This window comes from Pristis pectinata, chromosome 4, assembly GCF_009764475.1.
Source record: "Pristis pectinata isolate sPriPec2 chromosome 4, sPriPec2.1.pri, whole genome shotgun sequence".
Lineage (NCBI taxonomy): Eukaryota > Metazoa > Chordata > Chondrichthyes > Rhinopristiformes > Pristidae > Pristis > Pristis pectinata.
Genome location: NC_067408.1, coordinates 89,620,180 through 89,631,844, shown reverse-complemented (window position 1 = coordinate 89,631,844; position 11,665 = coordinate 89,620,180). Strand labels below are relative to the sequence as shown.

Sequence of the window (11,665 nt, the reverse complement as noted above, 5' to 3'; positions counted from 1 at the left end):
GTCCGTTCTCTCTCTCTCTCCACCAGATCTTCTCCAATACGTCTGCCCCGCCCGCCCCTCCACCTATTTACGAAGTCGATTGGTTTACGGACATGTCAATCATCCTGCTTGCTCAAGTTAGATTGAAGGGTAGAGCAGGTCCGGCCTTACCCCCCCCCCCCGCGGCTGTTTGAACGAGATATCGCGATGTTTGTAGGTTGACAGGCCTATCGCTGACAGGCAGACGGCCAACGATTCGCTTTGAGTTGACATGACGGTGATCGCTATCATGAAAATAACGACGTGAAAACATTTCCCGCTAGTTCGGCAGGGGCTTGTTTTATTGTGCCTGTAACTTCTACGTTGGTATCTATCGAGTGGACAATGACGGAGGCTTGGAGCGGTTAATAGATTGTAATAACTACAGGAGAGGCAGGATGTCACGTCCCACAAACCTGGTGTGGGATGTGAGGAAGCGCTCGCTGGGGCTGGAGGATCCCCGGCTAATTCGCTTGTCCTATTTAGGTAAGAAGTGGCTGACTGGCGAGTGGCTGAGCTCCAGCTCGATCGCCTTCTGTCACCAGTCTGCCCCTGTCTTGGTCGAGTTTGGCCACTGCGTCGTGCAATACCGAATGTGTTTGTTTATTAACACAAATTATGTCTACATTTTCGGAGACAGAAATATTCTCAATAAGTATTTTTTTATATAATGCATAGACTTTTTCCCCCCTGGGGTACTGGTAATTCCGGGACTGGCTTAATGTTTCTACCTATGTACCGAATACATCTCGAGGAGCTTATTTTAGTTAGATAAAGCATAAACTGGGGTGGTTTTTAAAATGGAAATAATGCAAATGGTAACAGGATATACGTAACATTAAATGAACATTTAGTTTGATTTCTAGTGGCGAAAAATTGTCTTATCTTTCTCCGATACCTTGCTATGGTAGTTCCATGAGTTTAATGTCCAACTTTCCCCACCATTTTTATTTTGTTTAAATTGTAAATAAAAGCTGGAGAAAAGAAAACAATTCGGTTTAAAAACACCCCACCAAGAACTGTTGATAAACCATTGACGCAATAATAGCCAGATGACAGCGTTTCCGAAATGAAACATTTTCGGGAAAATGTTCTAGCCCAGGGCATCCGTGGATATTTATTTTGGGAACAACGTTTTATTTTGTTAATTAATCCAGACGTAAGGGTTTCTATCGTGTTGTAGCACCCTTTCCCCACACCACCAGATTATACATATGCCCTTTTGACCATTTCAAACTCACACTAATGATAATTCCTGCATCTTTGTATCGTGTTGTTGGGGAGTTTGTTTTGAACCGAAATAAAACAAAATTATTTCTATCATTTCTCTGTTTAGTATCTTATGTAAAGTGTAACTTTGAAATAGGAAATAGATTTCTGTTAACCGTAAATTTTATTTGTCCTTTTGGCAACTAAATTAGTCAAATCACCAAGTTTTGTACGTACGGGCTAGACTTGCACGTCATTCATTATAATTACTTAGCCCAATTTGTCAAAAATCCCATTTCATAAGTGTCTTCATTATAACATAAGTCAACCTGAGGAGTGTTACATTATACTTGACAGCTGTTGAGCCTAATGGAAGAATTGCGTATATGTTGCAATGACATAGGAAAACAACTCAAAATATTGTAGAGGTATAGTAAAAATAATAGAAATTAGGTAGTGCAGTAAGGGCTGGGAAAGTTCAGCTTGAGTTTGATTAAGCTCCATGGATTCCTGTCTGTCTGGCTCAAGACAGTGACTAGCAGGAAAAATGTATTTGGTGGTAAATATATGGAATTTGTAGTGGGGTTAAAGAGGATTGTTTTACTTTTTAAGATGCATAGCTTGATGAAACTGTAGCTCATCCAAACTAAATGCTTAAAACCTGATGAAATCTGCCCACTCTCTCCTGCATTACATTGCTCGATACCACTTCTGTCTTTGCTCACCTGCTGCTGAAACTCTCATCCATGCCTTTATGTCTAGACTTGACAACTGCAAATCTTTTCAGATCAGCTATCGACCATCCACCTTTCATTACCTTGAGCTCATTCAGAACTGCATGTATCCTAACTCATGCCAAGCGCCTTCCATCAATCGTCCGTTGCTTGCTGATCAATATCAGTTGTCTAGTAGACAATGTTTCAATATTAAAATTGTTCTCAAGTTCTGCCATGGCCTTGCTCCCCATTCCCCAATCTCCATAATCTCCTGAATACCTATAAACTTCCAAGATCTCGGCATTCCTTTAATTCTGAATCTTTTTCATGCTCTGTTTTAATTTTTCTGCTACTCATGACCAAGCTTTCAGTTTCTTAGACTCTGACATTTGGAATTTCCTCTAAATCACTTTTTTCCTCTCCCTTTTAAAAACACTACTTAAAAACTGCCATATTGACTAGTGCTTGACAATTTATCCTAATGATTACTTATAATGGCTCAATGTAAAATTTTGTTAGAAAGCACTCCCATGATGTGTTTTTGCACATTTTACCACACTAAAGGTGCATTATAAGTGTGGACTGTTGCATTGTAAATGAAGATTGTTGTTTTTAACTTCCAAGTAGGAGCTGACCCCACTTGGATGAAATGAGTTTCCCCCTACTCAGCTACTTCCATCTTCATCATGTCAATGACCTCTGCATCTGCCTTAACCCATTTACAATTGAGAACCTAATTTGTATATTTATTCCCTCTAAACTCGACTCTAGTAACGCTGTCCTGGCTGATACGCTGACTTATGTGATCTGCATATTTCAGCTCATTTAAAATTCTTGTTTTATTCCACATCAAGTTACGCTCGGCTATCTCTCCTATCTTTCATAATCCACCTTCAGCAGTTTCTCTGTTTGAGGCCTTCCCTAACAAACAAAAATCTCCACAAACTCTCCTTTTCTCTCTCCCTTTCTCTTTCCCTTCCAACTCTGATCTATTTGTATTCAGTCTTTGATACATTCACAGATCTGATCTTAAACACTGTCACCACAAACCATACACCAACTTCTTCCAAATTTCTCTTGAGGTTGGGGAAATCATAGTTGTCATTCCATTGTTTAAAAAAAATTGGGAGGGAAATGCAGGAATTTTAGGTGGTTCAGCCTAACAGCTATTGTGAGATAGAATGACAGATGATAGTGATTTTTTTCCACTGATTGGAGAGTCAGTATATATTTATGAAGGGTAACCTGAATTGAAAATTGTGAAGAGGTGATTTAATAATTGACAGTGGAACATCCATGCATGTTATTTATGTGGACTTCCAGAACGTATTTTACACAGTCCGTCCTTAAAGGATAAATGGTTCTGTGTTTTGTAGAAATGGTCCTATGTATTGGCCTAGAAGGGAATACTGGATAAATGTGTCAATTGATGCCTGGATTCTCAAGGGTTAAATTATGAGGTATGAACATAAAAGCTAGGGTTGTACTCCTGGAATTCTGAAGGTTATGAGGTGTGTTGATCACATTTATCTCAAGATTGCAGAAAACTGGTATTGTAGGCAGAGAGAAATTCTTTCTGCTGTTTGGGGACTCTCAGATTAGGGGCATAGAGCCAAGTACTTTGGAAGTGAACGTAGGAAGCACATGTAGAGTGTGGATGACAATTGAAGCACTCTTCTGCAAATGTCAGTTGAAGCTGAGCCATTCGTTAATTTTAAATCCAAGACTGACATATTTTTGTTGACTAAAGGTCAACCATATGGGGGAAAAGATGGGTATATGGATTTAAATCATAAATCACTCATGATTACTTTGAAAGACCAACTTTGTTCCTTTCTTTCTATTTCTAAAGTGCCTATTAATGTGGCAAAAAGTCCAAGGAAACATTACATGAGAATTATCAATCAAATTTTGAGATTGAAACATACAAGATGATAAAACAGGTGATAAAACACATGATCTAAATGGTAAGTTTTAAGGGGCATTTTAAAGGAGGGAAGATATAGAAAAGGGGGAAATTTTAGGGGAGCAGATTCCTCTGTTCTTGCACACTCTTTAAAAAATTTAAGTCCACCAAATACAGATGCAATTTGACTAGAAATTGGATTGCATCTGTATTTGGTGGATTAAAACACAAATGTGTTTAGCACTAACACAAATTGGATCTTCACAAAAAAAGGATCTTAGTTAAAGAGGCATTTGATAAAATGGTTTACATGCTGAAACAAGCAATGATAAATACCTGTGCAACTCCCGATAGGACCTCGCCTGATTTTGTGTACCTCCTGACACTGCAGCAACAAGAAAAGATGCATCAGCCGCAATACATAATTTGGCTGCTGTGGAGGATCTGGAAACTGCAAGGAAGAGGGAAATAGCTCGCATGTTTACTCAAGGGAACATGCAAGTACTGGTCAGTGAGATCTATGCCAGGAGGAAGATCCTGTTTATCAGAGGAACTAGGAGACCTGCCATGGCTATCACACAAAGATCCTGGTAGCAGGTGGCTACTCTAATCTCCCCCAGGAGTGACAATCCCCAAGAATTGAGCAATGTGGAAAGAAATTTCGTGTCCTTACAAGATCTGCATACTTGTGTTTACACCTACAAAATGGAGATCCTCACAGGAAAACCTATTTTATGTGAAGGTCTTCGTTCTTTAAGTGAGGTGACATTGTTGTAGCAAACCTTATGAGTAATTGGAAGGCAAATAAAATGGAAATGCTGGAAATCTGAAATAAAAACAGAAAATGCTGGAAATACTTTGCAGGTCAGGTATTATCTATGGACAGTGAACAGATTTAACATTTCAGGTTGATAACCCTTCATCATAACTGGAAACATTAAAAGTGAGTCTGCTTTAAGTTGCAGAGGAGAGCAATGGAGAGGACAAAAGAAATGTCTGTTTTAGGGCTGAGACCAAGATTGTCTAGGTGACACAATGCTTTCGGAGTCATATACTGTAGTTAATAGAATGAAAGTAGTGAGATGAAGGAGAATTAACCCAAAAGAACATGTTAATAACTGTGAGATATAGAATTGCTAGAAATATCAAACAAATGGAAATATCCTGAAGATCAGTAAGCATCTGAGAAGAGATATTAATTTTTAACTAAGTTGTCGGAATTAGGGGAAGTAGAGAAAGTAACCGTTTTCTCCCAGAATCCACTCCAACAGCCAGTGCTGGTTGTATTGGTTTATTATTGTCACTTGTACCGAGGTACAGTGAAAAACTTGTCTTGCATACTGATTGTACAGGTCAATTCATTACACAGTGCAGTTACATTGAGTTAGTACAGAGTGCATTGTGGTAGTACAGGTAAAAACAATAACAGTACAGAGTAAAGTGTCACAGCTACAGAGAAAGTGCAGTGCAATAAGGTGCAAGGTTACAACAAGGTAGATCGTGAGGTCAGAATCCATCTCATTGTATAAGGGAACCGTTCAGTAGTCCTATCAGTGGGATAGAAGCTGTCTATGATAGAAGAAGCTAAGCCTGATGTTATGTGCCCTCGGGCTCCTGTATCTTCTACCTGATGGGAGGGGAGACGAGAGAGTGACCTGGGTGGGTAGGGTCTTTGATTATACTGGCTCCTTCGCCAAGGCAGCGAGAGGTAAAAACAGAGTCCAAGGAGGGGAGGCTGGTTTCCATGACGAGCTGGGCTGTGTCCACAACTCTGCAGTTTCTTGTGGTCCTGGGCAGAGCAGTTGCCGTACCAAGCCGTGACACATCCAGATAGGATGCTTTCTATGGTGCATCAATAAAAGCTGGTGAGTGTTAAAGGGGACATATCGAATTTCTTTAGCCTCCTGTGGAAGTAGGGGTGCTGGTGAGCTTTCTTGGCCATGGCATCTACGTGATTTGACCAGGACAGGCTATTGGTGATGTTCACTCCCAGGAACTTGAAGCTCTCAACCCTCTCTACCTCAGCACCATTGATGTAAACAGGAGAATGTACACTGCCCCCTTTCCTGAAGTCAAGGACCAGCTCTTTTGTTTCGTTGACATTGAGGGAAAGGTTGTTGTCATGACACCATTCCACTAAGATCTCTGTCTCCTTCCAGTACTCCGACTCATTGCTGTTTGAGATCCGGCCTACAACGGTGGTATCATCTGCAAACTTGTAGATGGAGTTAGAGCAGAATCTGGCCACACAGTCATGAGTATATAGGGAATAGAGTAGAGGGCTGAGGACGCAGCCTTATGGGGCACCAGTGTTGAGAATAATCATGCTGGAGGTATTGCTGCCTATCCTCACTGATTGCGGTCTTTTGGTCAGAAAGTCAAGGATCCAGTTACAGAGGGAGGTGTTGAGTCCTAGGTCTCGGAGTTTGGTGACAAGTTTGCTTGGGATTATTGTATTGAAGGCAGAGGTGTAGTCAATAAACAGTAGTCTAATGTATGTGTCTTTACTGTCCAGATGTTCCAGAGCTGAGTGTAGGGCCAGGGAGATGGTGTCCGCTGTAGACCCGTGAAATATTTTCCAGAATTCATGTCCTCTGAGTGTGAAGTAGCCATTTGTACTCTGGAAACACGACATTGCCTTCTTCCTGTTGTGATCCACAACAACAGTACACCGAGGAAGGCGCAAGCTTTCCCTGTTGATGAGAAGGTCAATGTTCTTCATCGGATCTCCTTAAGGGCACTTGAGTGTAGTTAATGGCTTCCTGCACTTGTGGGAAGCCAGCAAAACTGGCAAATCCCAATGCTGGAGATGCCACCTGTTTCTCACTGAAATCAACATAGATGAAATAATTTCTTTGTGTATACGGTGCTTGGGTGACCTCTCTGATGCAGGGTTGATCAGTAACTTGGGAGACATGGAAGAGAGCCGCTACAGCCATTTGAAAAGATTTTCCAGGAACAGAGTAGTCCAGGCCCTAAAAATGTGGTCAATGTTTTCCAACAGGATGTCAGATCTCAATCTTGGAAAATCTGTGTTTGCAAAAAAATTGTTTCCGAGAGGTTTAGTAGGCTGTAGTATCTCTGAAGATTGTTTGGGTATAGTCTCTTCACTAGTTGGCATGTCTTTGACTTTTGCCCTTAGTTTCCCTGTTCATTCACTTATTCTTTGGTGATAACTACACCTTTGGTATTGGAGTGCTTCTAGCAGTGTTATTCCTGAGACACCCACATAATGCTAGAAAAATTATTCCCTGTTATTTACGCAAACTCGCTGGGGTTTGGAAGGTGACTGAGCAGCCTTCAGTGAGTTCTGAACCTGCCCACTCAAGTCTCTTGATGTCAGTAGTGTGTCCCTTTTTAAACAGTGGTGGGGGGGGGGGGGGAGATCAATAAAAGTAGGACACTGTGCTCTGGTTCGAAATTTTGCATTTGGGGTGAGTTTGGATATATTTTCTGGTGTGGTCTACTTTACGTAGAAATAAATTTTGCAAGATTAATGCCTGAAAAATGGGTGGTACATGATTGAATTTTTAAGTTCCTGTCTCCCTTTACATCACAACGCACATAAGTCTAAACCCCAAGAGCTAATAGATTTCGGAGGGTTCCAGGAGTTGAGATAGGATAGGGATGATTATCAGGAGAGATTTATTAACATGGATGAAAACTTTAAAATTGAGATACTTCCGTAGGCTGGTGAGCACTGAGGCAATAGGATGATGCTGGTTAGAATAGAAACTAATTACTCATACTCATTGTATCCATAATCCCTGTGCTCCCTCACCCCATGCTAACTACTTCCCCTACTGCATTCAACTGTACACTTTTTTAGTACTTCTCAATCCCCTTGTACTCATCTAGGCATTTATCTATTTACCAATCTCTCGACACAGTTATTCAACTTTGTCACCCGATAATTCTTAAGTTCCCTTTGCCACCTACCCATTACACTCCAAACTAGTCAGTCCTTGCATTTTACCTTACTTCCCCAATCTTTTAAAACATTTGGGTCATCTCCTAAGTCATCTCGTAAACTGTACTACATTTCAAACATCAGTTTCTCATATTTACCATCACAACATTGGACTCCATGCTCTCCCTTCAATGGATACTCCCTAGTAATATTACAAATGAAGGATTCAACAATTGGAAATAGATGTTAAATTTAGAGTTATTTCCTAATGTATTTGTTTATATGAACCACCAAAATCATTTTCCATAAATAGGCCAGTGTCTCTTATGGACTAAAATGGAACCTAATGAAGGAAAGGAATGCAGTGTGCCTTGAAGCCAAAAGTCTTTGCTTTTATTTTGGGTTATAGTTGTCAGTAGAACAGATTGGTCTCCATGACGTACCAGAATCTCCAGTTTGTTCTACATGAATTACCATGGTCTTATAGTCCTTGTTTGATAATCTCTGGGGATTTGAAAGATGTATAACAACAGATGGAGTACTTAGTTTGCAAGTATATGTTACACTGTTTTTGGAATACTACATAAATAGTTTGAAATTTTTGATTAGCTAAAATGCATCTTTGAGCTCTTAAATAGGTGAACATCTTTGCATTTACAAACTTCTGTCTACTCACATTAATGTCTTTGCTTTATTTCTCTTATTACCTAATAATGCCTATCTGCAGTTAAGAATTTATTGTTAGACTTAAAATTATAACCCCTCGCCCTACCTTACCCCCCTCCCAAAAAATCAGTCCTTAAATTTTTTCAAATTCTATGTTTTGAATATATAGTTTAATTGTTCAATTTTCTTTATGAACTTGCACAAATGTTAAGTAATGAGTCTGCTTGGATCCATTGGTCACTTGCTCTGTAATAGCTTTCAGTCCAACAGCCGCCAAGATTCCTGCATTACTCCAATTGTGGCCCCTATCAGCATCTCTGATTTTTAATCCTCCACCTTTTGAAGTGCCTTCAGCTGCCCAGCCTGAGCTCTGAAATTTCTTCCCAAAATTACTTCCCCCTTTAAGTTGCTGCTTCAAATGCTATGTTATCCAACCCCAATGTATTATTATTTTATTGCTGCATGAAATATTTTGTTTGATAACACTTCTGTGAAACATTTCAGTTGTTCTAAAATGCCTTTCAGTTTCATCTCTGAATATTTCAACAGCATTCGAGTACACATCACATCTATTTTTCTTCTGATGTGAATTTTTGCATGCATTAAAGATCAGTTTAAAATAATCTGTCCAGCTACTTTATTTTATCCAAATTATTTTAACAAATTGCCATTTCTAAATTCAATGTCTTATCCAGTTTGGGACGAATTGAATGAAATATGAAAAAAGTTGAGCATTCTCAGCTAATCGGGCTACTGGTTGTTCCTCCTCTCCAGAGTTTTGGAACATAATGTTGGTAACTTGGTGATATAGGCACCAGCCTTTCATCTTTAGGAACAAACAAATCCAGCTTTGAGTGATGACGCACACATATACATACATATATTAATTATGGCACACAAGGAGGCTATTGGATCCATGCTGGCTCCCAAAAGAGTAATCCCATCATCCTATTCCCCTTCCCTTTTCCCCCTTTAGCCCCGAAATTTATTCTCTCTCACATGGTCGTCAACTCCCCTTTTGTTTTTTTTTACCACTTGCCTACATTATTTTACAATTTACAAGAACAACTTCAGGATATGCAATAAAACTGAAGCCAGTGGAAGCACTCGGGGAGAACGTGCAAATGTCTCACAGATCGAGGTTGGGGTCAAACCTGGCTATGTGAAGCTGTGAGACGGCACAGTAATTCTGTCATTTGGGTATAAGAATCTTATGGAAGGCATTCAGTTTCTTGCGGACTTGGGCTACAGACCAAAGTGGATCCAAATATGGCATGAATTGGCAGTTTTCCTTGAGTGTTAACTGGTGCAGTAGGGAGATGATGGCATTTTGAATTTGTTACCAGTATTTACTGAGCTACACTGGACTATGCTGACGTGGTTCATGTGGCCAAATATACAGGAATAGGTCATTCCTTATCTCGAGCTGGTTTTGCTATTCTTGGGGATCGTGACTGATTTGTGACAATTTCATTTACCTACCTTTTTCTCATATGCTTCTGTGCCTTACAAAATTCTGCCAATTTCAGATTCAAAATTAACAGTTAACATAGCAACAACTATGAACGTTAGAAAAGGTTCCAAATTCCATCGTTTTGCATTTATTGTTTCCCAACTTCAGTTTTGAAGGACCTGACTCTAAATTTTTATGTATGACCCAGAAAATCCTTCACTAAATTCCCAATAAAAATGGCAATGTGCTGTTGAATTGGCAGTTAAAGTGGCAAGCATGGACCAAAGAACTAAATTCCAGATGTGAGGTGAGAGTGACTACCTTTGATATGAAGGCAGCATTTAATTATTGGGTATCAAGGTGCCCTGGTAAAACTGTAGTCAATGGCATCAAGAGAAAACACACCAATGGTTAGACTGTTGTCTCGCACAAAGAGAGATGGTTGTGTTTGTTGTTGGACAATCATTCCAGCCGCAGAACATCACTGCAGAAGTTCCTCAGGAGAGTACAGTAAGCCCCACTAACTTCATCAATGGCCTTAATAATGTCACGTCGGGAAGTTTGCGGATTATTGCACAATGGTCAATTTCAAGTCAGTCACGACCTGAAACATCAACAATTCCTTATCCTCCACTGAGTTCCTCCAGCAGATTGTTTGTTTAAACACATAAATACTTTGGCTACGAGAGAAAATCAGAGGCTTTTTACCTTGTGGTGAATGCCTCGCCTCCTCACACCCCAAATCCTTTCTACCATCCACAAGGCTCAAGTCAGGAGCATGATAGAGTTTTCTATACATACCTGGATGTCGCAAGGTGTTTGACACCATCCAGAACTAAGGAATTTGCTTGATTGGTACCCCATTCATTACCTCGAGCATTCATTCCCTCCATTGCTGGTACACAATGACTACTGTTTATACCATCTACAAATAGCACCAGATTTCTTTGTCTAGGCTACTCTGACAGTACCTCCAAAACCTACAATCTCTATTGCCATGAAGGGCAAGAGTAGCCGGTGCATGGGAGTACCACCCATGCAGGGTTCCCTCCAAGTCGGACAGCATCCACCCCAGGAAATATGTCACCACTCCTTTATCATCTGTCGCTGGATATAAATTGTGGAATTCCCTATCCATTACCACAGCAGGAGTACCTTCACCAGAGGGACTTCAGCAGTTCAAAAAGTAGCTCAACACCATCTTCAAAAGCATTTACAGATCAATAAATGATGGTCTCTTTTGCAATGTGCAGATCTGAAAAATGAATTTAAAAAAGCCACTTGTGTCTTCCAAACTTCAGATCATTCTAGCCTGCTACCACTGTCCTCTCCCACATCACACAGTTTGCTGTTTACTTCTTCATTGGGGAGATCGTTAAATCTCCATAATTTTCCTTCAGTCCACAGATACAGGCAGAATGGGTATTAGGATTTGCTTGCATTTCACATTTCACAAAAGTACAAACACTCATGGACTGTTGTTTTACACCTTACAGAGATCTCCCTGACAACGTTCTGTCTGGCTGTGGACCTGGAGAATTTCTGTGATGCCCTTGGATGAAAAACATTTCTTCTATGGGCGCTGTCCTTCAGGATGTCCAACTCTCTCTCACCCCCTCCCATCATTAGAATATCCACTTTTAAAATACCAAAGCCCTGTATTTTGAGGAGTGGTGCTTTCATCGTGTAATGCCCCTTTAAAGTTGGCTGCTGAGCTCAAATTTGCTAGGCTAAATGTTGACAGTTACAAGAACTTGTAATAGATCAATAGAGTACAGCAACCTGAA

The 11,665-nt window shown here is 40.2% G+C and overlaps 1 protein-coding gene across 4 annotated transcripts in view; it reads left to right on the top strand.

Moving 5' to 3' along the window:
• Positions 1–217: 217 nt before the first annotated feature.
• dcaf6 (ddb1 and cul4 associated factor 6) overlaps positions 218–11,665 on the top strand; it is a 119,788-nt gene continuing 108,340 nt past the window's right edge. For all 4 annotated transcript variants that reach the window (XR_007956136.1, XM_052013316.1, XM_052013315.1 and 1 more), the window contains exon 1: positions 218–504. Coding sequence is in view for 3 of the 4 variants with exons in the window: in XM_052013316.1 (XP_051869276.1) it covers positions 417–504 (88 nt within the window). In the remaining variant the exon portion in view is untranslated. The remainder of the gene's footprint in view (positions 505–11,665) is intronic.